This window comes from Dermacentor andersoni, chromosome 1, assembly GCF_023375885.2.
Source record: "Dermacentor andersoni chromosome 1, qqDerAnde1_hic_scaffold, whole genome shotgun sequence".
Classification (NCBI taxonomy): domain Eukaryota; kingdom Metazoa; phylum Arthropoda; class Arachnida; order Ixodida; family Ixodidae; genus Dermacentor; species Dermacentor andersoni.
Genome location: NC_092814.1, coordinates 257,633,111 through 257,660,872, shown reverse-complemented (window position 1 = coordinate 257,660,872; position 27,762 = coordinate 257,633,111). Strand labels below are relative to the sequence as shown.

The 27,762-nt window shown below is 47.2% G+C and overlaps 2 protein-coding genes across 2 annotated transcripts in view; one reads left to right on the top strand and one right to left on the bottom strand.

Moving 5' to 3' along the window:
* Positions 1-24,883, bottom strand: part of LOC126547841 (protein arginine N-methyltransferase 7-like) — a 102,227-nt gene extending 77,344 nt beyond the window's left edge. The window contains exons 1-4 of the mRNA XM_050195855.3: positions 24,641-24,883; positions 24,407-24,443; positions 24,174-24,323; positions 19,624-19,732 (exon numbers count right to left, since the gene is read on the bottom strand). Coding sequence (XP_050051812.1) covers positions 19,624-19,732; positions 24,174-24,323; positions 24,407-24,443; positions 24,641-24,735 — 391 coding nt within the window. The 5' untranslated portion in view covers positions 24,736-24,883. The remainder of the gene's footprint in view (positions 1-19,623; positions 19,733-24,173; positions 24,324-24,406; positions 24,444-24,640) is intronic.
* Positions 24,884-25,388: 505 nt separating this feature from the next.
* Positions 25,389-27,762, top strand: part of mus101 (mutagen-sensitive 101) — an 81,058-nt gene continuing 78,684 nt past the window's right edge. Inside the window, exon 1 of the mRNA XM_050195544.3 lies at positions 25,389-25,557. The gene's annotated coding sequence lies outside the window, so the exon portion shown is untranslated. The remainder of the gene's footprint in view (positions 25,558-27,762) is intronic.

Here is a 27,762-nt window from a genome sequence, read left to right as displayed (position 1 = left end):
AAATCTATAGCAGTGTGCTTTCTTTTCACCGGCAACGTCGTGCATTGCGGATGATCAGCAGGCGGATCAGCCCTCTTCCATTTCGGCAGCGAGTCAAACAAGGCTAAGAAACCACGTGGCCAGGAACGACTTTGATGCAACCAACAAAGACTGGCACGAGCAGCTTAATGTGGTGGCAGAACAGTGCAGCATGAGGGGTTAGCGAGCAATGTGGGAGCAGTGCCTAGCACTGTCAGCGAAGTTGGTGCAGCCTATTCGTGTTTCGGAGGGTAGGGCGGTGTAGAGCGATGGGTGCAACCTATTCATATTCGGAAAGGGGGAAGGGCGACGAGAGAGAGGTGCTTGAGGTTGGCGATGCGGAGAAGGCTAGAAAATAGCGCGCGGTGGCATGCAGTGGCTTGAATTTATTTTTTTCTTTTCAAGGATTCGCATTCCATTACTTTTCAGCACAGACACCTGGTAGCCAGACTACATTGTTATAACCAATAATGTGGCATGGGGCACTGCAGTAAGCGGAAGCGGGTTATCTGTCCATTGAAAACACACAGAAGTTGACGGTGCAGCAGCTTCTCATTGTTGAAACTGATATACAGTAGACCCTCTTTCATATGTTTTGAAAAGGCCGCAAGGAGAACATACAGTAAAACCTCGTTAATTCGAAATCCCGGATAATTCGAAGGTTTTCTGCAGTCCCGTATTTTCCAAATGTAAATTTGACCGGATAATTCGAACCGGCAGCTTAGGCCAACCTGGTTAATTCGAAGATATGCGGCAATTCCCGATCCCCATTTCACCGCAAACCTGATGAAACAGCGGCCATTCGGAGCCGCGAGGCGACGCCACATAGCAATCGCGATTACTTATAGACGAAGCGCCCGACCAGTAGTACTGCTAGCACAAAAATCAGTCCACGGTACGCCCTGCACACTGCCAAAATGCGTGCCTGCAGAGGGGAAGACGTGCTTCACTGCAACGTAGCGGGCATACCGGTATTTGTCCCGTGCTCTCGGTCCCCCACTCCGCATGCTCCTCGCAGTCGCAGCGGTTGCAGCGTCAGCGTGTGTTTCGTGCCGCTGCCACTGGCTGCCGTTTGCCCATTCTCTCTCTGCGCCTGCGGCGACGTGTGTGCGCACACTGCTGGTCTGCGCCGTTTCTTTGTGTGCGGTGGTTAGGGGTGCTGCAGCTAGTGTGGTGTTTTTTTTTCTTCTGAACTGTGCAGAAGTGCCAGTGAGCGTAGATGCCAAAGTATAAGACTTTAATGCTGCAGCAGAAGTTCTGTTTGATCCAAGAAGCAGGTAAGAACACGTGTTCCAAGACCAAGTTGGCTGAAAGGCACAGCGTGCCCCTCTTGACGTTGTCCACAATATTGAAGAACAAGTCGAAGGTACTGGAGGCCTACAGCAAGACATTCTTCGAAGTGGTCGTGAGTACGGGCTCCCACGTACCAAGATGTAGAATCATCTTTACTTCGCTGGCTGCAGAAAGCAAACACAGCCCACCTTCCTGTCAATGGAACGATACTGCGGAAGAAGGCCAACGACTTGGCTCTACAACTTGAGCACAAAGAGTTTAAGTGTAGCAATGGATGGTTCAGCCGTTTTAAAGAGTGCAATAATTTGACCTTCGTAGCCGTCTGTGGCGAGAGCGGCAGCGCAAACGAGAGCGTCACCGACGACTGGAAGAAACACACGTTGGTTCCGTTGCTTAGCGAGTACGGTACAGACGATGTGTACAGCCTTGATGAGGCAGCCCTTTTTTACAAGATGCTGCCCACAAAAACGTTCGCAGCGAAAGACACCACAATCCAGGGTCGAAAGCAGGGCAAGGAAAGAATTACCGTTCTGTCTGGCACGAGCATGTGCAGTAAACACAAGCTGCCGTTACTCGTAGTTGAAAAGAGTGGGAAGCCTCACTGCTTTAAAAATGCACGGCTGCCGCCAAGGGATGAGCTTATCTACACCAGCACAACAAGAAAGCCTGGGTCATTACGTTCGGCAGCTTGACCACAAGTTCGCATCCACAGGCAGGAATGTACTCTTATTTGTTGATCATTGCGCGGTGTATGGTGGCATCCCACACCTGAAAGCTATCAGGATGGTATTTCTTCCTCCGAACACCACGTCGACCTCGCAGCCGATGCACCAAGGCGTCATGCACCATACGAGGAAGATTTACCGCCACCACTTGCTCAAGCGCATGCTCCTTTGCTACGACAATGGCAAGGAGTACTCCATCGACCTCCTCGGAGCCATATGTCTTATTGTGTATGCATGGAAGCAAGTGGAACCCACTTTGATCATGCGGTGTTTTGAACACGCTGGCTTCTCAAAGGAAAGCACCGTCGATGCTGATGCTGACTATTCATGTGCACTTGAAGAAGAAGGAGCCGAGTATTGTGACAGCATCAATGCACTCTGCGCAGAGGATAACGAATCCGGTGCAGTCGGCTTCGCTGAGTATCCGAACTTTGAAAATGATCAACAAACGTGCTACTCAGACTTGGAGAGTGAAGCTATCGCTGATGCAACCATGTGCAATGACAGTGACGACGACACTAACGAGCCCTCCCAAGCACCCGCTCTCGGGGAAGTTATCGGATCACTGAACGTTATCCGCAATTTTGTTGAGTGCCACGGTGGAAATTATCAAATGCTGCACATAGTTGGCCAACTAGAAAACATGACCCTTGGAGCCTCGGACTACAGGAGGTGGCAAACCAGCATCCCTGATTACTTTAAGTAATCCAAAGATAACCAAATAAAGGTAGCGCATTCCCGCAGCAAAATTTTTTGCCTGGGTTGAATTTCTTTTTGTGTGCTCGGCTAATTCAAAAACCTGCTTGATTCCAAGATTTTTTTGTGGTCCCGGTGACTTCGAGTTAACAAGGTTTTACTGTACTAACTGGGAAAACGTACAATATGAAGTAACTAAAAAAATTTGACAGGCTCAACTATTGTTGACATTTATGTAATGCGAAGCATCGCGGGGATTGTTGCGGCACGAGACGCGTTCTGTTGTTTTTCTACTGCATGCTGTTTTAAGAGAGCGACCGGAAATTGAAGTGAAATCAAGGTGGTGGGCGACACCGGATGTCTCCGAAGCAAACCGTCATGCCCACATTGCGCCACCTGCAGCAGGGAACAGCGGCGAGTTTGGATTATCGCCTGCTAAAAGCATGCAGTGCACTACCAAGGGTACTACGCACCATGCGCTGTAAAACAGATAGGTGAAAATGCTTATCGCAATAAGTTTGGCGGCAATAGCTGTGAATGGGGCATGCGACGACCTGGGCAGAGATTTGCTAGTACCGAAAGAAGAAAAATCACGCTGTCGTTTTCACAGGAGCCGGGTGATTGTATACCATTCTCAATCGTGTGCGCCTTTTCTTGTCCATATGGTATCTAGCAGCCAGAAAACATGTGCGACTGCAGTCTGCAGCAGGGAACGGCGGCACGTTTTGGTTATTACCTATTAAAAATGTGCGCTACGCACATTTTTACGCACTTACTGTAATAGGATTTGCGGTGATAGCTGTGAATGTCACATGCGACGATCCCGGAGAAGATTTGCTGGTACCGAAATGAGCAAACTGAGTTGGCGCCGGCGTTTTCACATGAGAAAGGAGGGCGAGTTTTGCGGTGAAGCTGCTATGGTGGGAAGCTGTATAGTGCACTCGATCGCACGCGCCTTGCGCATTTTGTTTACATGGGATCTAGCGGCAGGAAAACATGTCATACAATGGCAGTTTGGTGACGTACTGAATGTAGGTGCTTTCCGAGAACGTATGAACTGGTAAAAAATGAGCCTAACTCTATTGGGTCACTTTTTAGTATTCTCGATTGTGAACATTGGTACCGGGAAAACGCATGTAACGGGAATATATCAACAAGGTTCTACTGTATTGTTAAAACCAGTATCATTATAAGTGGGTTCGACTGTAATGGCATGCCAAACAAGACAGGTGGATGGTCAACCATTCACTGATAAAAAGGCGTGGGTGCCAATCATTGCTTGACGAGTGCACAATAATTGCAAAAAACTGAAATGAATTGACAAGTTTGATAATAGAAGCACAAAATATTTCAAATCTGGAAGACTGTGTGGAAGATCGGTGTGGCATCAACTGCATTGTCAGCAAAAGAAATAGCACTTTTGAGCGGCTGCACACGTGTGGAATGACTTTTCTCGGAGTATGTGCATTGATGTACGGCAATTGTATAAAAAGGTCACGATGGTTTCACAATTGTTGACAGTTAGCACCATGTGTGTATTTTCGTTCCTTGCTTTGGTCCGCATCTTTTACAAACAATGTTACACATTCTAATGGCATATGAATAGGCTCACGCAGCAACCTTAAGAGAACTTAAATCTCCCTCTTTTTAAACAACACTTCAGATTCATTTCAGAGCTGCCAGCTGGCTGTCACCTAGCATCAGTAGTACTGGCCAATGGACGACTGCCTCGACACAAGCTGAGAAGTGGCATGGATGACTTAAAGGGGTCCTGAACTAGTCCATGGATAACATACGCCGCTGTAAACATCTCAGCCAAGTTTCGCAGTTGTGCACGGTGTGTGGAGCTCGCAAGCAGAGCATGAAGTCACCTTTCTCTGAAACGCTCTCTTTTCAACAGACGCCTGCGCCTCTCTCTATTCTGGAGGCTTCATTTTCTAATAGAGCGGATTCTCATATGCGGCTGCTATTGGTTAATAGCTGACATCAATCAAGGATGATGTGTGCATCAGTGTGCTTCTTCCTACTATTACTGTGTATATTTATTGACTAAGTTAAATAAACAGGCTGAAGTAAGCGAAAATCTCCTTTCGAATTTCACAAATTACGTACTTCCGGAAGACGCAGACTATTTTCTGCTCATGCTCAACCATGGCAAGCTGCATAGCAATTAAACTTTGACCAACCTGCTTATCATAGCTGTCGGATCTCGCTAAGTTCGACTAGGTTTGATGCTCAACTAGCCTTGAACCATGTGAAACTTAAGGTCAGACCACACGCACGCTTGCCAGCATGTGCTTACTTGGGTTGCTCCTGATTAGACGCATTGGCAGGTTACTGATAGCACTTCAAAATGCGCAAGTTGGATGTGGCTACTATGTGTTGGTAGAGCTGGTGAAGGACAAAGCCAGTCTGCACCACGTAGTACGATCAGACTGTCGCACATGAGCACGAACATGCACTCAAGCCCTGTCATGTACGAAGCAAACACTGCGCATACACATTACAGTTGTGTGTAGCTGTGGTCTGCTATGCAGCGTAGAAAGCGTGGCCACCACAGGGTGCCGCGATGAGTCCACTGGCTGAGGGCACTGTGGCTCACTGAGGACAACTGTGTTTGGCTTACATTTGGTGTGTTGTAGGCGCCAAAACCGGAAGTAGTTGCGTCTATCTTAACATCCAAATTCAAATTTGAACTGTGCACCACGATGACGTTCAGTAGGGAGAGCGTTATCGTCATGCTCCGTTCTGCATAGCCTTTGCAGTGCAAGGCATTAAAGAAGCAGCAGAAGCACCGCATAGAACATGTTTGATTGTGAATAACTCCGCTTCTGCTGAACGCATTGAAGTACTTTTTGGTGCAAAGTATTTCTGAAATAGCTTATTTTAACTTCAAATGCATTTCTTCACATTGATAAAAAAAAGGTTCAGGGCCCCTTTAATGAGGTGTACTTCATTGTGCTATTATTGCTTATAATACCACCTTTACCCAAATCTAAGCATACACCCAAATATAAGAAGGTCCAAAAATAAATGTTTTTATGCAAAGTGACGAAGACATAAAACTAAAGTGTTCTACATTTTTACCTATACCAAACTAATCACAAATGTTTTGGTGTGATAGTGCGTGACACAAGCTCACTCACTATCAGTGTCTGCATTGGCACCAGGTAACTGCTTGCCACTTTGTTCCTCATGCAATGTGATGTCCTCAGTTTTGTCTACTGCTCTTAAAATGCACCTTCAAGATCACAAGATGAGCTTAGCAGGGCCATTTTATTTATGTTAGCCACCCATAGGCGGAAAGATTTCTGAACACAGCTTTCCAAACCTACACACACACACACACACACACACACACACACACACACACACGCACATATACACAGTTAAATCTCGATATAACAAAGCCAGAAAAATCGGCAAGTTGCTTCAATATATCGAAATTTCGCTGTATTGAAATTCAAAGTTTTATGCTAATAACTACAGTTGCTGATTGATTTTTCTCACGAAAGAAAGGGGCCGCAGAATTTTTCGGATTATCGGGCAATCAAAAAGAGCAAACTTGAATGAGAAATAGTTCATTTTGATGAATTTAGGAGTTGGCGATGAAGGATACGGTTTCAAGCCACGTCAACAATATTCTTACATTGGGGGTATGGATTAAGCAAAGCCAGCCACGCGTTCGCATCCTCCCTGCCCCCGTGGCTGATAGCGTACAAACCTGCCTCTCACTCGAACGGGTCATTGAAACTCGAGATTACACAATCTCCAATACTAAGTGCTCAGGAAGACAGCTTACATGAAGCCACAATGTCTCAGCAAGCTCTTCCGTTGCGCATGCGGCAGATTATCTCTAAAGCAGGGTGAGCGGCTGCATTGTTAGGATTGGCCTGCAGCTATTTCAGCCCGCTGCACGTGTTCCGATCCAACCGGGACGGTGGCGCACTTCAGAGAACTGCAGATAACCGGCAGCCACGCGGCGAGGGGTCAGCTCAGGGGAGTTCTCGAGGGGAGGCAATTGGCGGAACCTCCCCATGCGCTTTTCGAGACACCAGACAATGTGCCACCCGGGACGGCTCCGAGTTCGACGAAGCAGGCTTTGTGTGCAACACGACAACGCCGCCCTGTTCTGCTATGAGTTGGGGAGTTGCCGCGGGAACGCTGACGAGGGCTCCTTCCCACGCGCTGATCAAGACGCAAGACAATGTGCTACCCGGGCGCGCTACCCGGGACGGCTCAGAGTTCGACAAAGCCCCTCTGACGTTGGCTCCGGACCATTGCAACTATGTGTGTGTGTGTGTGCGTGTGTGTGAGCCCTCATCCTCCTCCAAGTCGAGAGCCCGCCTCCCCCAAAAGGGCGGGTCATCTACAATGACGTCGAGCGGAGTGCTTATAAGCAGCGATTGTTGGCTGCTAGAGCGTGCTCGTCGTGTACTCGTGAGCTGCGTGCTCGTTTGCTGTATGCGTCGTCTTGTGGGCTCCATTTGGGAGCCACGCTAAACTGTCGATGTATCTCATGTTCAACTGTAAATAAACCCTGCTCGCCTAAGTCCCGACGAAGAGTCAAGCTCCTTCCTACAGCTATGACTGCCAAATCTTACATCTGAATGGCAGCGGTGAGATCGGCCTACAGCTCGTAGATCGTCCGACAACTCTAACAAATGGTGGCAGCGGCGAGATCGTCCGACGAATCTTACAGCGTATGTGCTCAGCCGCGCTTACAGTCGCACGCAGCCAAGGCTGAAATGCGAGTCAGAAATCGAGATGTGCACCAACTTATCCCCCCCCTCCGCCCTCTCACATGCGCTTCATCGCGAGCGAGCTCCCCTCCACCTTTTTTGCTTGGCTCACACGGGAACGCTGTGTGTTCTTGTCTCACACTCGCACACTTTCACTTACACCTAAGCACACAGTGCATGGGGCGCGATAGGATCTTATCGAACTTGGACTTCATATGGAACATGATGTGGATGCACTTCCGCGCTTGCTCTTGTCGCGCGGTGGATGGTTTACGAGGTGCGTTTGGAAGCAGCCCCTTGTATTTCAATTATCTGACAATCGGTGTCTGTGGGAGTTTCAATTTATTGTCTCGGCATTTCTTTGTGGTGGCAGTGAAATTTCGTCACAGTACTGAAATCACATACAAAGACACTCCGTTATATTGATGTTCTAAATACATGGTGTTCTATGGACAAGAGGTTATGAAAAGTAATATACCTCGTTATATCAAAGTTCGTTATATCAAGGTTTAGCTCTGTGTGTGTGTGTGCATGTATATGTGTATATATATACACAGTGGGATCTCCATGATATGATCACGGCTAATACGAATTTCCGGATGATACGCATTTGCTCCTTGTTCTTCTGGCATTCGGTGTTGGGGGAATCCGGCGTCCGCTGGTGCTTCCCCGAACCGCTGGGCGCGGAATCACTGGGCCGCTTCAGAGCCATGCGTCTTACTCACCACTCGAGTGCAACGAGACGTCTGCCGAAGGAGCGGCAGTGCAGCTGCCACCGCCGACGCATGGCCAACGAGCATGCGCGCTCATTCTACCGCTGTGTGACGTCACGATTGCTATGCACAGCGGCGCCCACTACCGGAGTGCCGGTTGCTAAGGAGGGGAGGAGGTTGCGCCGCTGCGCAGAGGAGAGGCCACAGTTGGCACGATTCCAGCGCACGGACGGACGCGAGCATGAGCCAAAGCTTTCGCCGCACCACCGACTGCCGCAAAAGAGAACAGCGCGCAGTCACGCGATTTCTCCCCTTCTCTTTCGGTGCGGAGGCATGGACGCGGCGCCGGACGGTGCGGAGGCCGCGACTGGGAGCGAAGAGTTTGAATCGGTGGTGCTTTTGTTGCTTTTCCACGTGCCATCGAACGGAGTAGCTGCTGTGCTTCGGACTGCGTTCTTTGTGTTAGACGTGGACGACGACAAAGGTCTACCACCGGCGGCTGAAACGCTGCATGCGCTTGAAGTTCTGAGGCGTGCTATGTCCGCGAATGAAATTAGCGACGACACGTGCGCGCGTTTTTATGGATTTGAACAAAGTTTGTTAAGTGACCTGACAAAGAAAAAGAGGCAGAATGACATTAAAGACTTTTTCTTCAAGAAATAAATGCTTTTTACGTATGTGTGCCTGAGTGAGTTCACCTCTGACTCTTTAATTTAGCTAGTTTTAATTGGTTCGGTGATAGGAATTTCGGCTAATACAAATATTTTTCGTGACCCCGTGAGATTCGTATCATCGAGATTCCACTGTATATATATATATATAGTAACAGAGCCATCGATAGATGTATGAACGCGAGGTTTGGCAGACAATGAAGACGACGATGAGGTCGCTTGCACGTGGGCCAGGTCACACATATGTTCTCTTGCCCTAGCTTTCTTTGTAAATCTTTTGTGAATATACCCTTCGCCTACATCTCTCCTCCGTCACACTTTGGTGGAGGTGCAAGGTACGTTGCGCCTCGCAACAGAACTCCGCAGCGACCATCGTGTTGGATAACTGTCTGCAATGGCGGAAGACACAGTGGCTACATCAGCGCCCACCACTTCAACGGTTGTGTTGGTGCGACCCCAGGGTCCTGGCACGTTCTGAGGTCCCAGTGAAGCAGACGTGAAGACTCGCTGGCAGAGTACAGACGCACGAGTGCTGAAAACTGATGGGACCTTACCCTAGTGTTGGCAAATAATATTTTCTACCTCAAAGGCACTGCAAAAGTATGGTTTGATAACCACGAAGCTGAGATCGGGAGCTGGGACACCTGCAAAGAAAAACTATGAGACTTGTTTGGGAAGCCCATTGGCCAGAAGATCTCCACGAAAAAGATGCTTGCGTCACGTGCACAGACTACAGAATCTTACGTCTCGTACATTGAAGACGTGTTACCGCTATGTCGAAAGGTTGATACAGAGGTGCTGGAGGATGACAAGGTTGGGCGTATCTTAAAAGGGATCGCCAACAACGCCTTCAGCATTTTAATGTGCAATAATTTCTCTCAATCGATCGGCGCTATTACAAAGGAGTGCCAGCACTTAGAGCAAGCTAAAAGCCAGCGCATTGGCTATGCGTTTGCCCGCCTTCCCAACATGGCGGCAACGTCCTCTTGCGGAGACCACATGACAGCAAAGCTGTCAGTTCCACCATCTCAGCTGACACGAACTGTAGGCTGCGAACTTGAGACCATGACCCCTGCCCCAGTTCACACTGGTGACTCAAGCTCGATTATGACTCCACTCGTCCAAGCCATTGTCCGGCAGGAGCTTGCCAACATAGGCATTCATTCTGTGTGCACCGTGGCCAGCCCAACACAAACTTCACGGCGTTTGCCCTCATACTATCGAGAGCAGCTATTCGCTATGTGATCTCGCGACCCTGCTACGTGGAGAACCCCACGATGATTGACCGATAGGCTTTACTTGTCACCCTATTGGCCACGTTGCCCATTACTGCGCCACTCACTAGTCCTTGCCGCCTCGAACACTTTCTACCCCTTACTGCCGTTCAAACAGCAACCGCTTCCCACCTTCAGCCCGGTCTCATTTCCTAAATGCCAATGCTCCCACAAGGATAAATAGTCTCTCCCTGTCACCGCATGGTTATCAGTCATGCTCGCTGCCCATCGCCCCCCTTTAGCCCTGCATGTGCCTATCAGGAAAACTAAGCAGTGCAGCGTCCGGAGGCAACGCTGCTTGACGACTCCCACCACAAATTCTCTTCTGATGCTGCCAACGAGACGAAGCTTGTTAGACGATGTTGATGGCGCCACTATTTCTGTGCTCATCGACACTAGGGCGCACATCTCTGTGACGAGTGCAGATCGTCACCGTCGGCTTCTTAAAGTGTTCACACCTGCCACCTTTCGCATCCTCCGCATCGCTGACGGAGGGACTCCTGCCGTTCTTGGCGTGTGCACCGCCCGCATCTGCATTGCTGGTCGTCTCACTTCAGTCCAATTTGCTGTCATTGAGAAGTGCCCCCATGACCTAATCATCGGCTTAGATTTTTTGTCCAGTCATTATGCCCTAATTTACTGTGCGACCAGTGCTCTTCAGCTTGAGCGACACCATGTTCCGCATATTCCAGCTGACATGCCACCATGCTTATGCTCTCGCCATCACGTTCGCTTGCCGCCTCAAGCTGCTACATACGATACTTTAAAGTCTTCACAATATTCCCGATGGTGACTGCGTCTTGTCTCCAATTACCGACGTTCTGTTAGCCCACGATGTCGCCCTTGCTCACACCATTGTTTCCATTGCTGACAATACAGTGGTTGTAACCCTTCACAATGTCAGCCTGTCAACTAAGGTTACCCCGCAAGGCATGTTGCTGGCCACCATTTCTACGCTTGATACCTGCAAGATTGCCGCTTTGGATACAGATGTTTCACTGCTTTCTTGCTCCGCCAACTTCGCTCCTTCATCTCTTGACGATGGGAGAGAGCCTTGGCCAGCTCTGACCTTGAGGATCAGAAACTTCTGATTGCGGGGGCCCAGGATGCGGCCTGAGTTCAAGGCATTCTGGAATGAGGACGCCTCTCCCAAGTTGCATTCACCCAATAAAAATTTTTATTATCTCTTGACAACGTTAACAAAATGATCGCTCCTGATCTGACTCAGGTGCAAGACCTCTACCCCGTTCTGGCGTCCTATCGCGACTCAATGAATCAACACTGGTGATGCCAACCCTACGCGCCGGCATCCATATCGCGTATCCCGTTATGAATGTCACATCCTTGACGTGATGTTCACTTGAACTTGAAACATTGTGAACTTGAAACATCGGATGGGGCCTTGCCTTGTTTCAAGACTGGTACTATGATAGCTTCTTTCCATGAGGATGGGAGGTATCCAGCTGCCCAAACAGAATTAAAAAGTGCCAGAAGTGTCATCTGTGTATCAGTGTGTAGGTTTTTAATCATGTCATACATGATTTTGTCTCACTCCCGGTGCTGAGCTCATACACGAGCTCAACGCAGCTCTAAGCTCGGCAATATTAAAAGGACAGTTGTACGGTGGATTTGGTCTGCATTTATGGTTTTTTTACTTAAGTTCTGCTATTTGCTTATATATAAGGAATGTTTGTGAATAGTTTATGGAGCTTGATACACGCACAAAATGTAAGCCAAGGGCATCGGCCCGGTTTTCCAAGATATTTCCTCGTTCATCAATCAAAGGTAATGGGTTGATCCGCTGGACTTTTGGCCTTCTCAGCCTATACCATAGGCCTCCTGGGTATAGGAATTGATGCCTGAGAGAAACCTTTCCCAGCTTGCTCTTTTAACCTGCCGTCTCATGTGCCGTCCTTGTGACTTGATATGTTTAAATGCAATGTAATTTTCTGCCGTAGGATATTGGCGCAACCTGCGCCATGCCTTATTTTGTCTTTTTCGTGCATCTCTGCAGTCTTCATTCCACCAAGGAACACGTTTCTTAGATGACTGACTGTTTGCTTGTGGAATGAACTTTTCAGCTGCATCAATAATATAAGCGGTAAAATATGCTACAGCATTATCTATGCTAAAATTGCGTATGAAATCTTGTGATAAGTAAGTACATTCCTTAAAACGCTTCCAATCAGCCAAGTCAAGTTTCCAGCGAGGTCATCATCATTATCAGCCTCGTTATGCCCACTGCAGGGCAAAGGCCTCTCCCATACTTCGCCAACTACCCCGGTCATGTACTAATTGTGGCCATGTTGTCCCTGCAAACTTCTTAATCTCATCCGCCCACCTAACTTTCTGCCGCCCTCTGCTACACTTTCCTTCCCTTGGAATCCATTCCGTAACTCTTAATGACCTTCGGTTATCTTCCCTCCTCATTACGTGTCCTGCCCATGCCCATTTCTTTTTCTTGATTTCAACTAAGATATCATTAACTCGCGTTTGTTCCCTCACCCAATCTGCTCTTTTCTTATCCCTTAACGTTACACCTATCATTCTTCTTTCCATAGCTCGTTGCGTCGTCCTCAATTTAAGTAGAACCCTTTTCGTAAGCCTCCAGGTTTCTGCCCCGTACCCGAGTACTCGTAAGACACAGCTGTTATAAACTTTTCTCTTGAGGGATAATGGCAACCTGCTGTTCATGATGTGAGAATGCCTGCCAAACGCACGCCAGTCCATTCTTATTCTTCTGATTATTTGTCTCATGATCCGGATCCGCGGTCACTACCTGCCACAAGTAGATGTATTCCCTTACCACTTCCAGTGCCTCACTACCTATTGTAAACTGCTGTTCCCTTCCGATACTGTTAAACATTACTTTAGTTTTCTGCAGATTAATTTTTAGACCCACCGTTCGGCTTTGCCTCTCCAGGTCAGTGAGCATGCATTGCAGTTGGTCCCCTGAGTTACTAAGTAAGGCAATATCATAAGTGAATCACAAGTTACTAAGGTATTCTCCGTTAACTCTTATCCCCAATTCTTCCCAATCCAGGTCTCTGAATACCTCCTGTAAACACGCTGTGAATAGCATCGGAGAGATTGTATCTCCCTGCCTGACGCCTTTCTTTATTGGGATTTTGTTGCTTTCTTTATAGAGGACTACGGTGGCTGTGGAGCCGCTATGGATATCTTTCAGTATTTTTACATACGGCTCGTCTACACCCTGATTCCGCAATGCCTCCATGACTGCTGAGGTTTCGACTGGATCAAACGCTTTCTCGTAATTAATGAAAGCTATATATAAAGGTTGGTTATATTCCGCACATTTTTCTATCACCTGATTGATAGTGTGAATATGGTCTATTGTTGAGTAGCCTTTACGGAATCCTGCCTGGTCCTTTGGTTGACGGAAGTCTAAGGTGTTCCTGATTCTATTTGCAATTACCTTAGTAAATACTTTGTAGGCAACGGACAGTAAACTGATCGGTCTATAATTTTTCAAGCCTTTGGCGTCCCCTTTCTTATGGATTAGGATTACGTTAGTGTTTTTCCAAGATTCCGGTACGCTCGAAGTCCTGAGGCATTGCGTATACAGGGTGGCCAGTTTCTCTAGAACAATCTGCCCACCATCCTTCAACAAATCTGCTGTTACCTGATCCTCCCCAGCTGCCTTCCCCCTTTGCATAGCTCCCAAGGCTTTCTTTACTTCTTCCAGTGTTACCTGTGGGATTTCGAATTCCTCTAGACTATTCTCTCTTCCATTATCGTCGTGGGTGCCACTGGTACTGTATAAATCTCTATAGAACTCCTCAGCCACTTGAACTATCTCATCCATATTAGTAATGATATTGCCGGCTTTGTCTCTTAATGCATACAACTGATTCTTGCCAATTCCTAGTTTCTTCTTCACTGCTTTTAGGCTTCCTCCGTTCCTGAGAGCATGTTCAATTCTATCCATATTATACTTCCTTATGTCAGCTGTCTTGCGCTTGTTGATTAACTTCGAAAGTTCTGCCAGTTCTATTCTAGCTGTAGGGTTAGAGGCTTTCATACATTGGAGTTTCTTGATCAGATCTTTCGTCTCCTGCGACTTCTTATGTACCAGTTGCTTCCGTTCCCTCCTCAGGTCTAGGCTAATTCGAGTTCTTACCATCCTATGGTCACTGCAGCGCACCTTGCTGAGCACGTCCACATCTTGTATGATGCCAGGGTTAGCGCATAGTATGAGGTCTATTCCATTTCTAGTCTCGCCGTTCGGGCTCCTCCATGTCCACTTTCGGCTATCTCGCTTGCGGAAGAAGGTATTCATTATTTGCATATTATTCTGTTCCGCAAACTCTACTAATAACTCTCCCCTGATATTCCTAGAGCCTATGCCATATTCCCCCACTGCCTTGTTCCAGCCTGCTTCTTGCCTACCTTGGCATTGAAGTCGCCCATCAGTATACTGTATTTTGTTCTGACTTTACCCATCGCCGATTCCACGTCTTCATAGAAGCTTTCGACTTCCTGGTCATCATGACTGGATGTAGGGGCGTAGACATGTACAACCTTCATTTTGTACCTCTTATTAAGTTTCACAACAAGACCTGCCACCCTCTCGTTAATGCTATAGAATTCCTGTATGTTACCAGCTATGTTCTTATTAATCAGGAATCCGACTCCTAGTTCTCGTCTCTCTGCTAAGCCCCGGTAACACAGGACGTGCCCGCTTTTTAGCACTGTATATGCTTCTTTTGGCCTCCTAACTTCACTGAGCCCTATTATATCCCATTTACTGCCCTCTAATTCCTCCAATAGCACTGCTATACTCGCCTCACTAGATAACGTTCTAGCGTTAAACGTTGCCAAGTTCATATTCCAATGGCGGCCTGTCCGGAACCAGGGATTCTTAGCACCCTCTGCAGCGTTGCAGGTCTGACCGCCGCCGTGGTCAGTTGCTTCGCAGCTGCTGGGGACTGAGGGCCGGGGTTTGATTGTTGTGTTCATATAGGAGGCTGTGGCCACGTACTGCACCAGGGTGGCCAATCCTGCTCTGGTGAGGGAGTGCGGTACCGGTTCTGGTCACCGGGATCAGGCCACACTCCAGGCCTGTTTATGCAATTTTATCAACACGCGGATTTTTTTTTTAATCCGGTGGAAAATTGCGCGGCACCGGGATTCGAACCACGGACCTCTTGCACGCGAGGCGGTGTTCTACCTCTACGCCACCTTACTAGTGTCCCCAGCGAGGTACCTGTGGACTAATGTCGTGTCGTCTTAGTAAGCTTAAAGTTATCGGAAAGTGGTCACTCCCAAATGGATTTTCTATAACATTACATTCTAAGTAAGAAAAAAGTATGGAAGATCCAAGCGCTAAATCTATCGAGGAGTATGAATTATGCACAATATTATAGGAGGTGGGTTTTTTCCTATTAAATAGGCACACACCGGATGTAGCAAGAAAGGATTTGATCAGTCGACCCCTCGAAAAGTCCTGGAATCTCCCCAGAGACTGTTATGAGCATTAATGTGCCCGATAATAAGAAATGGCTCAGGAAGTTGGTTAATAAGTTCGTAGAATTCTGTTTCGCTCAGGTGATAGTTTGGAGGTATGTAGATAGAGCAGACGGCTACCAATTTATTAAAAAGAATTGCTCGAACTGCAACTGCCTCGAGGGATGTCCGAAGGGGCAAGTGTTGGCAAGCAACAGTTTTATTGACAATTATGGCTACACCGCCGGATGAGGTGTGAACCTCGTCACGTTCTTTACGAAAAATAGTGTACGACCGGAGAAAATTTGTCTGTGTAGCTTTTAAGTGCGTTTCCTGAACACACAGTACATTTGGATTAAGTTTGTGTAAGAGTTCGGTTATGTCGTCAAGATTGTGGAGGAGACCTCTCACATTCTATTGTATAATTTGTGTATCCATTTTGACACTGTGCGTTCTGGAAAGGAAAGGCTAGGTCACAGGGCCCTTTACGGGCGCAGTGATGCGAGTTTTGTCTTTTCTGGAGTGGTCGTGTGGGGCTCGCTGCTCCTTAGGCGCTGGTGGTGCCGTGTGGATGGTTGTTGTGTCCACTGCCTCTTGCGAGGCGCTGTGCTTGACGTGAAGGCCTCGGCACGTTCGACGAGACCCTTGAGGCCACCTGCCCGGAGGTAGATGGCCCCTCCTTCTGGGGTGGCGGAACAGTGCTAGCTGCAGCCGCCAGGGGCCGGATGACGTCACCGCCAGCTCAGTGCGCGTGAGCCGGACAGCCGCTGGAGGTCGTTGTGGCGCTGCCCCCTGACACGCCACATCAGAAAAGCTACTCTTAGGCAGGTATGACACCCACCTACGTGCCTCCTTGAAAGATATATTTTCTTTGATCGCGACAATTTATTTTTCTTTTTTCCATGACGGGCGCGACCGTGGGATGCAGCGTGCTCGCCATCACAGTTTACACAATGCAAAGAGTTCTCGCAAGCTTCAGACGTATGTTCATGGGCACTGTATTTCGCACATTTAGCGGACTCGGCAGCTCAGCGAACTGTGGCCGAAACGCTGGCATTTGAAACATCGGACGGGATTTGGCACATATGGCCTAACATGGAGCTTGATGTACCCTGCCTCGATTGACTCGGGCAGGACACTTGAACCAAAGGTGACTACAGTCAAACCCGGCTATATCGAACTCGCAAAAAAACGCCTATCAGTTCGATATAGAGCATAATTCGATATAAGCCTGCTAAATAATTGGATGTCATAAAAGCATATACCATTTATAAAATCACTTTATTAACGAAACTAGCTTAGTTTGGCATAAATTAGTCCTGCATTTTCTTCTGCTTGGGCAATTTCGCTGCCAGCGACGCACGCACTTCCCCACGTTGTCTAAGGAGTCGGAGCAGCTGAGGCCGCAACCTTCCGCATTCGCGCAGAAGCGCCGGACTAATGCGAGTGCACCAATCACTTCGGAGGATGTGGGCAAAGGACCGTAGTTGCTTTCCTCAATGTGCCTACTTTCATTTGTGCTCGGTACGATGTCGGCGATGTAGTCTTCGTTTCCGGGCTCTACCGTGGTCGCGACACCATCATCTGCACTCACAAACTCGTCCACCGTTGAATTGAATGTCCCGAAAATTTTGACAGCTCGCTCCAAACTTCGGCAACACCGGCAACGGCTTCGTCGCATTCATCAGAATTTACAGTCTTCACCGAACACGCGGAAACCGGCACGTATGAAGAAACCCTCGTACACGGCCGTGCGTACGCGTCGGGCGCCATGGGCACCGGGTTGCGAGTCTGGCCACTTTAGCCCTAATAGTGCCGAGAGTGCTCCTCGGAATCTTGCACGTTGCGGGGACATCCAACTTCTCATTGCGTTCGATGCGATTTATGATTTCGAGCTTCACGATGAAAGGCGAATTCTGCCGCTTCATCACGGCAACACTGCGGGAGAAGGCCCACAAGGCGCAAACACGATAAACCAGAGAAGCAGCCAGACAACTCGCACTTTCGCCATCTTGCACGAAGAGAGCACAAGAGCAACAAGAGCCTCTGATTGGCTGTCTGAGCAAGCGCTGTAGGCGGGCCAGGATCATTTTTTGCTGGGGAGTGTCGCTAGATAGTGACCTAAAGAAAGGAAGGACGTTTGATTCTGCAACCCGTGAGGGAGCACGGCGAAGCGTCGTCAGGGGAGAGGGGGTGGTAAGTGAAAGATGATAGAGAAAGAGGGAAGATGTGGCCTAATAGACTCCACTATGCGCGACAGGGGGAGTGTCGACGGCTCGCCCGAACAGCCCGATCACGGTAGGGAGAGCGGTTGGATGGAGCCGCGCCGCCGGGTTTCCCCGCTACCGCGAGGGAAAGCCAACTTCTGGGGGCACTTTTCCGCCGCTTGACGTTCGATATATCGGGAGGCACTGCAGTATTTGTTCGATGTAAGCGTAATTTTTGCTATGTATACTCGTTGTAACTATACCGTGACGAGAAATTGTTCGATATATAGAATAATTCGATGTAAACGGGTTCGATATAGTCGGGTTCGACTGTATTAGGTGCTTCGTCTGAATATCTTTGCCATTCTGCCTCCTCTTAATTCTTCTGACATAGATCCCATTTTGCTCACTGAAGCCCTCCAGGAGTTCCACTTCAGTCAGCTCAAGCAAATCATCGTCCGACACAACACCGCAGCTGGTGTTCATTGTACGGTGCGGAATTACTGTTATGTGGGTCTCCCCAAATAACACTATTTTCTGTAGTTTCTCATATTGCTTCTGATCGCGGAGTTCCAAGAGGAGGTCACCGCTTGCCATCCTCGACGCCTTGTAACCTGGACCAAAAACCATGGTGAAATGGTTTGCACTGATTTGTCTAACTTTTCAGAGTGAATAACGTGGAAGTGGGGGAAGTTCTGGATTTGGCGTCCAAAAAACTGGAAGACATCTTCAGTGCGCCATTTCTGAGGGCGATCAGGAAGTGGGGGGAAAGAAGTTTCCATGAAAATACATAAAAATTCGGCAATAGTGCCCACCACGGAGCCCAACGAGGGGACATGGCAGAGCTTGTGTACAAGTGTGCACGACGCCAGTCGTACGCCATCACTATAACCAAATATGGTGTACCCAAGATAGGATAGCCACACAAGGTTAACCCCTGCCGCCAAGGAGAAAGGAAGTAAATGGAAGAGAGAAGAAGATAGAAAAGGCCAGAAAGTGAGAGAGAAAGACGAAGATATGAGGAGAGATAGACAGGAAAAGGTGACTGCCGATTTCTTACAGGTGGGTCAATCCGGGGGTGCCGTCTACGTGAAACAGAGACCAAAGGGATGCGTTGCCTCTGCCGGGGGGGCCTTAGAGGTCCGAACACCCAGCATCAGCTCAACCCCCAGGATCCCCTTTTCCCCGGACACGGCTAAGCCACGCACGGTTAAACGCGGGAGGGTCCAACCCTCGTGTGCTCGGGTACATGGTGTCGCAACTCACCAAACACCTGCTGACGCAGACGCCCCTGCGGGGGCAGATAGGCAATATTCTAGCTGAGATTAAATAGCAAGAAATGAATCTTCGCAGGTCATGGCATACAGCAGACAAGCTGGCCATTAGAGTAACAGAATGTGTGCTATGGAAAGGAACATACAGTCAAAGGCAGCAAAAAATTAGATAGGAAGAGGGCACTAGAACATTTGCAGGTGTAGAGTGAGTTTAGTTTATGCAAGTCATGGGTAATTGGAATATACAGTAGGCTTAAGATAGGTTGATGATGCTGCTTCCCCATTTACTTCCTCTGTTCTTTTCTTTTTACATTCCACAATGAAAGCACCATAGGCCTCCTGCTTTTGGAGCTGATAAACACAATTGGTTATGTTTAAATCATTCAATGAACAGGTTAAAAATAACTGAGGGTACATAACAGAAAATGCAACTGATAAGGCAATCGCAAAGACTATAATGTGATGCACAACTCTGAAAACTGTACAGGAAGCCCTCTTTAAAAAAGAGAGAGGAGAGAACTGCATAAAGACAACGCTTTCCTACCTGGACCAACTTCCAACTCTGTAGAGGCTTTTGGAATGAGATGTATTCTTTTTCTGAGGCCGTTGTCTTCCATAACTTCCTCTGCACACTTTGCAACGGGCTGAAATGCCTTTTGTTAATGGGAGGGAGAGAGAAAGAGTCAAAAAACACAAAATTGGCAAACTTTAGGAGACGACACAGACAATGGCAAACATGAAGGAATAAGACTGAACGAGTGAGGCACAACATGTTCATCTTGTTTCTTCATGTTCATTCTTGTCAGAGCCGCTTCCTTAAGCTAGTACAATACGATGGAACTTCACCAACTAGCCTAACTTCAAGCACAGATGACAAACTCCTTTCTTTAAAAAAGTTTAGATGTTAATGCAAATGTTATGTTAAATAGTAGAAATGGTTTGCCGAGAGGCAAGAACTCTTGGCCAGAACCTAGGTGGGTGCCACAGCCCACTAACTCGCCGGACGCGAATCATTCTGATTCGAAATAAAGTTTTCTCACTCACTCATCAAGAAACCTGCACTTATGACTTTTGCCTGTCTATTTATGGTCATTGAATAGTTTTACTCAGATGAAGTAACCACTTTGGCAAACCTACACATACAAACTCATTAAAGAGCAAGAACTACTATATTTAAGGCCCCGTTGCCACTTTAGTTGTGAGTTCACTTGTGGAACTATGAAAATATGTAAGGTCTTACAACAATGCAATACTGTCAAGACAAGGAAGCTTACACGGTACTCATAAAATGCCCATAGCTCACAATATCACTAAAGTGTGCAATACAAAAACGAAGCACAGTAACAGAAATACTAGCAAGACAGATTTGCTAAAAAGACTGGTGCCCATTTAAATGACCAAAAATGTTGCAAGCTTATTGCAAATTTCAGCATCAATTAAAAATTTTCTTCCACAAAATGTACAATTTTATTCTAAACAAAGGTAATTACTGTCTTGGGGTTAAGAGCAATGCACAAAATTACTGAAGTTCCTTTTCTGTCTTGTCCATAAAACATTTAACATAACAGGAATGGTGTTGCGTTGAGCGACTCTGATCCTGGGCCAGTGGAGCTACGAGAAATGTGACAACTTGTCTGGTTAGAAGTAGCTAGGTCGTTGAAGGGACCGTGAAACTATTTTGACAATTTTCTACAAACATACCAAGTTGTTAGGGTAAGTCCTTCCGGTCATTAAGTGACACATTTAAGCACTCCCCGCATAATGTGTGTAATTTATTATAAGGTTTTAGAAATGTACATCGCTACTGATCGCAGCAGCGCCACTCCTGAGTTTTCAGCCGTCCCATCACCATCTGCATAGTGGGTGCGCATGATTATCAGTCGAGAGAGCTATCTGATTGGCTACATACATTGCGTCATTGATAATTTTTCTAACTTTATGGTGTTCAAATGTTCATAAGAGCTGGAATGTTGGTGAATTTGTTTCTATAAAAGTAAGTGACAGTAAGAGAATACACAACAATTTCTCACTACACTCAACCACTCTCGGCACACAGCAACAGCCATATGCTGGTGTTACATTGTGCTCCGTGTTGATGCGAGCTGTGCGGTCAGTGTGGGTCTCTAGGCTTCTTTTCGCGAGAACCGTGAATGACCATGATTGCGGGCTGCAAATCTAGCAATTGGCAAGCGGAGTGGCTGCAGCGCATCGGGCTAGCGGTATCCAATCAGTGCCAGGATCTACACGTTTGCAGTCGTCACTTCGCACTGGAGGATTACTAGAACAATAAAGAGTTCTAAAGTGCCAGATGTTAAATGTTTAAAATGTTTTGCACTTGGTTTCAGCAATATTAGCTCTGTATTTTGCTGGTTGAGCTACGCACCACCAGGTGGCTGCACCGTGCAGGATGCTTACGTTTATGCCTCCGCTCAGGCGTCAAAATGCCCAGCTCACTTGTGTTTACCTGAACGCCAGACATGCTTGGTGCTGCGACAGAATGCTTGCAACGCACGCTGCTTGGATAGCTCTCACTGGGGAAACAGAGAGAGAGATTGTGAAGAGGAAGAGGTGCTATTATCTGCAACCCTCTAGGGAGCACGGTTCAGTGCATAGGGAAGGGGGAGTGGGGACAAAAAGTAGTGACAGCAAGGCGGCTGGTGGAGTGGTTGGAGAGGCTTTGCATGCTGGCTCCACAACACCAAAAGTAGATGACACGACGTCACATAGTGACGTGGAGCGCCGATTGCACCCACCGTGGTGGCTTAGTGGCTATGGTGTTGTGCTGATAAGCACGAGGTTGCAGGATCAAATCCCGCGGCAGCAGCTACATTTCCATGGGGGCGAAATGCAAAAACGCCCAAGTCCTGTGCATTGATATTAAAGATCCCCCTGGTGGTCAAAATTAATCCGGAGTCCCTCGCTACGACGTGCCTCACAATAATATCATTGTACTGGCATGTAAAACCCTAGAATTCAATTGAATTCAGCCCCGGTCGCTCGGCAAACGATTTGGAGAGGTAAATCATTGCTAGGGAGGAGGGTAACTTGTAATCATCCGTAGCTCTTTTAATGCAAGATGCTTCACTTAAATTGCAGAGGGAATGTTTTAGTACTTGTACCCTACGTTTAATGTTGCCACTCACCCATTTGGCAATATTAATGTATAAACCCCATGCAAGCATCCTTGTGTGCAAGGATGCTTGCATACGCCTTGAAGGTAAATTCATCGCTGAAAGGTGCAGGGCAATCATAGACGATGTACTGATTCCATACGTTCTTGACAGCCCATTCCCGGAAGGGGACTATATATTCCAACACGATAGGGCGCCGACCCACACTGCTCGTGTTGTGCAAGAACTGCTCGAAGAGCGCGCTGTCACTCTCCTGGAGTGGCCGTCCCAATCCCCGGGCGTCAACATTATTTAAAATGGCTAGGGCTCATTGAAAGTATCACTGGCGCACCATCCTCTCTATCAGTGTCCCGAGGATAGGCTTTGGGCCACCATCGTCAGCGAGTGAGACGTGCTGCGAATGAACACATCGCTGGCCAAGTCACTCTACACTTCACTGCATTCCAGGATGAGCGCTGTCATCGCTGCCGCTGGGGACATGGCGAGATACTAAGTGAAGTTTGGAGCTTGACACGTCCAATTCCCCGCTGGCGGGCAGGGTCTGTCTGGTGTAGTGAACGATTGCTGAGAAAAATCTCTTTCAGCTCATTGTCTTAACCTAAAACATTCCTTTATTCGTATCAATTTGTTTCGTGTTTGGCCACCATAGTTATCATTGTTGAGTGCTTCGTTTTCCTTTCGAGTCAAATAAAGACTTAGCACGTTGCGCGCACATCTTGGTGTGTCTTGTCGCTGCGTGTTACAGTAGCACACACAGTGAAGAAATATATGTGCACGCACTTAGTACCCCGGCTTTTTGAAAGAACAAACAAACTATGCTGCCAAAAGAAGTTTGTGGAACTCCATTATCGCCAATGAAGGCTCAGAGTTTGGCATCGATGTTTAGTAAAAGATATTGGCTCAGTTCCCGCAGTAACAATGAAATTGGTGCACTGCCCCTGACTTTAGCACGCTTCCCGACAATGCGGCCAGCGCGCGCCGCCGTAGCAGAGGACGCAAATCTCGACTCCGCTCCTCGAGTGTCTGCACCTGCGCTAGCTGCTGCTGCCGCCAGACTCCAGCGCTCGCCACATCGCAATGCAATGCATATCGAGTTTTCCCCTAAGTGTGAAACAGACTGTCCATCCAGTTCCAGCTTTGCGCTATTGGCTAGTCGCGCATAGCACTTCTGGGCGACGAATCTAGACTCTGTTCCATACATAGCAGTCAACACTGTGGAGGCTAGAGACTTCTTGCAGTGGCTCCGTTCGCACTTGGATATAGTTCAATGTTTTTTTACCGCAATTCTGCACAACTGTTTTTTAGATAGGCTCAGTATTAAATGAAAAAAGTTTCAATCCTTAAAAACCAACATACTGTGGCATACTAATGCGTTGTTTTAGATCATTTTAATTTTTTTTTATTCTTTCGGGTTTTTGTATTTGCAATCCGTCGAGTAGCCTCAGGTGCATGCTCGCGCGAGCGAACGCTGTTGGCGCACAGCGAAGCATGGACGGAACGCGCGGAGTGATAACTTTTCTTGACCGATCTTCTTGCGTAACTTCCACAACGTTGACTGCTATGCGTGGAAGGAATTATAGATTTCCAGAACCGAGCGACAATAACAAGCGATCTGTTCGCGTGACGGCCTGTTTCGTCGCTCAAAGCCGTCGCGCACAATATGCGACGTGTGAAGGAACGCTACTGTGGTTAGGCCACTAAACATCCACACACGTGGACCAAACGTCACTGAACACAACACTTTTATATAAGCTAGTTCTCGAAGAAGTTGAAATTTATTGTAATTGAAAGTTTTGAAATTTACTGAAAGTTGAAATTAATCACCAAGTGTCGTTCTGGCAATTACATCTACATGCTCAGAGTGGACCAGAGGTACATGCTCCCGTCACGTTTCACTCCTGTAAGATCCTCATTGGGCTGGCTCTTAACGAATAACTTGAAGTTATGGATTGCAAGAGCATACCTCGCACGCGTACACAACTTCAGCTCCGTGCTTTGCTGCCATCATTGCCAAAAGACCAGAACCGGTGCCGATGTCCAGAACTATCGCCCTTGCTCCATGCGCATGGGCCGCATCAATAGCTTCGCATAACGCGAGATGGTACTTTTGGTTCTGAAAAACAATGCATGACAATAAGCTTCAAGTAATCACGAAGTGCAAAATCACGCGCAGAAATTATGAAAACTGCGTGTTACTCGTTCTTCGTCGTGGAGCATGTCGCCAAACGCAATCCTGAAAGACAATCGAAACGCAGCATTAATCACATCACATAGTGCAGCCCAAATGATAACAGCCCACCAATATAACATGTCAAAACGAGTACAAATAAGGAGGGTACGTGCCTTCCTCCTTTTTGCCCTCGTCTTAACGTGCTGTCAAGTTCAATTCATACCAAAACATTAGCCCAGCAAGAAGCTCTGGCATCATACCTCGCGACATCTTGGTAGTGTTCATAATCCTGGCGAAAATAGGCGAATTCGCGTTTACCCGTTATGGGGTCATCTTCAAATACCGCATCCTCCATTTCACCTGGAATCAATTGCCTCTCTTAAAACAATACTGCGCCTTCTGAGCGTCTCTGCACCATGCGTCCCACACAACACCATTCGTCGATCGTGGATCGTTGGAACGCCGCGAACGCTGTGCAGATTCAGATTCCCACGTGCGCCTGTAAACGCGACTGACGCGACGCTTAGCAGCAAAAGATAGACAAAAAAGTGAAAGTGCTATGACATTTTTTTGGTTTTTACAACCACTTCCGGCGCATACTGTTTGCACAAGCATAGCCTTCAAGATTAGTTTTGCTTACTCAGGAAGAGTTGTTTCTGGGACGTAAATTCGGACATCACTTACAACTCCAACTGTTGCTCATTAAACCAACGCAGTTAAAGTTATTAATTGTGTTAATTTTAACTACTAGGTACGGCTATTACCGTGGAGTAAATGTCTTTCTGATAAGGGGCTATGCTAAAACCGCTAAAACTTACATAAATAAAATTGCAGCAACAGTAGTAAATAAAAAAAAACAAGTCTGCTAAGCTTGAATAATATGCAGTAAGCTTTATAAGCGATATTCTAATAAGTAATCCTAACCCTCGAATATAATCTTTATTTCAATTTTAAATAACAGCTGGCGCCATCTACGACGCCAATGTAGTGGTTGTAATGTGCGCGTTCCCGCGAATTATCTGTCGCGCCAATATGTGGCTGTGTTGGGGGGGTTTAGTTTGACGGTTTGACCAGTTTGACGAACGCCTTAGTTTGACTTCGACATGGACCCACGGAACATCAATGGAGCGTTGATTTGAACATCAGTGTTCGATGTCACACGATTTCCCTGAGAATGGTACGCTGTGCATTGTGTCTTTACGTTTTTGCGTTTTCCCATTGGTGGCGTTAAGTTTTTACTGCGTGACCGTTGACATTGTCATTACGTTGATCTCTATTTTGGTATTATAGCGGCGTAAAATACGTAATGTAAGCGAAGTTGTAAATGACGCAGAACGTTGAGCGATAATTTGCGGCCACATTTCTTTCTCTGTGCTCTTGCAAGAGTTCAAGCGTAATATTCAAAAGTACTTATGGTTCCAGAATTCTGTGTAGAAGGTCGCGAGTAAAGTTCTAAGTGATTTTTAAGACTTTCACAAATGTTGCCAATTAGGCCATGAGGTAACTGTGCTGCTGTGGTTGAATTTTGGATGCGAAGTGTTCGACATTCTGTTCAGACGATTGCAGCCAAGGGATTACATACGCAATAATTTCTTTGCTGCATCACGTCACGACTCTACCGGTGTGTCAGCTCCTCGTTTTGTGCCTTTGTTTTACTAAGAGTATTATGGGAACTATCGCAACTTTTTTTTAGTCATGCATTTGGTTCTGAACAGGCATGAGCTCGATACCCGAATTACTTATTATGATAAGTGTTATCCAATTCCTAGTCGTAAGTTTTTTTTTTGTTTCTTTTTTTTTAACGCTTGTAAACACATAATGATTCAAACATGTCAACGGCACAATGCGTCCTTTGTGATGTTCCGTCTAGCCTCATTGCTTCATATTGTACTGTACATGCCTAGCTCAAAAAATACGAAAAAAAAAAATCTTGCGGAGTGTGGTCTTGCTTCAGTTTGCCTAGCAATCCCCCATGTCCACTACTCTCATTTTCGTTCGTTTGGCACTAGATGGAACGCTTCGCGCAAGTTGTCCACATCAACAAGACCAACTTTATTCTTTAGCAACATTCTAGCAACTCTACTGATAGAAAGCGTTGTTGTACAAAATTACGGTGCCAGTTTTAGCTGTCTAGCCTAAGCTAACCGAGTTGAGTTTCAGATGTACAACCATGAACTTTCTTTAGTTTGTAATACACATAGAATAAAGCGCAAGCGCCTGTAAAGTAATGCGATCTTAAACAATCTTTATGGTACACTTCAAAACAGCAAATGTATGTACAGTAATCTTAGGTCGCAATGTAAGAATTCAGCCCTAAACCAAAGTTTCACTGCAAAACATCGCGACATACTGTTTTTTCACAACTTTCTGTGCCAATTAAAAGTTTTAATTCCTACTTAAAATGTGAACAGCATCCAAGTCATGGTCTCCTTGTTTCCACCAAAACCTCGTAAAACGTTCTGAGCAGTTGTCGATCCCTTTAAAGCAGTGCTTCATTTTCAGGTAACTGTCGCACTGCTGAAAAGTAAATATATTGCCGCAGAGAGCTCTCCACATGCCAGTTACGAGCACTCTCGTGAGGTACCCTTGCAAGCGTCTCATCACTAAAGCCCCTAGGCATTACTCATAGCATCGCCATTAGAAGAACACCTGCAACGCCTCGCGCATGGCGATCCAGCGCGTGTCTCGCGTGCACGCACACACGGCAGCGCCCGAGTCTCCCGTCCAATGAGAAGTAACGCGTGGCTCCTGGCCATCGTGGGCGCATGCAAGTGTGTTCGGCATGGAGACGCGGTTGACTGTTAAATAGGCTCCTGTTAACTCTTCTTGTAAATTGTGTGAATGCTTAGTATTGAGCTCCCGGGCACAAGTTCGCCCATAATAAACCAGTTTGTTTAGTGTGCTTCATTGAAGAGTGCTACATTTCTGGTGGAGGTGCGGGATATGATCGGAAGTCCCCAGTCTGTAAGAGAACGGAGCTACGACCCTCAGCGATTGGAACCCAGAGACCCGGCTGCAGTACACCAGCGCACAAGCTGCCGCATCCGAAGAGACCCGCCCGAGTTTGGACCGCTTCCTGTTGCTGCAGCAGTGCAAGCAACAGTTACCAGTGACGGTGCAACCATGACCAGCCCAGTGGCATCGTCCCAGCTCATCGTGTACTCACCACGCACGCCCGAGTCCTTCCACGGCGATACATTCGAAGATGTGGAAGGCTGGTTAGAGCACTTCGAGCGAGTAGCAGATTTCAATGGCTGGGACGAGGCACGGAAGCTTTGCAACATGTACTTCGCGTTGGAAGAGTCAGCGAGGACATGGTACGTCAATCATGAAGCGGCGTTATCTTCATGGGAAGAATTTTGGCGACAGTTGCTTGCCACTT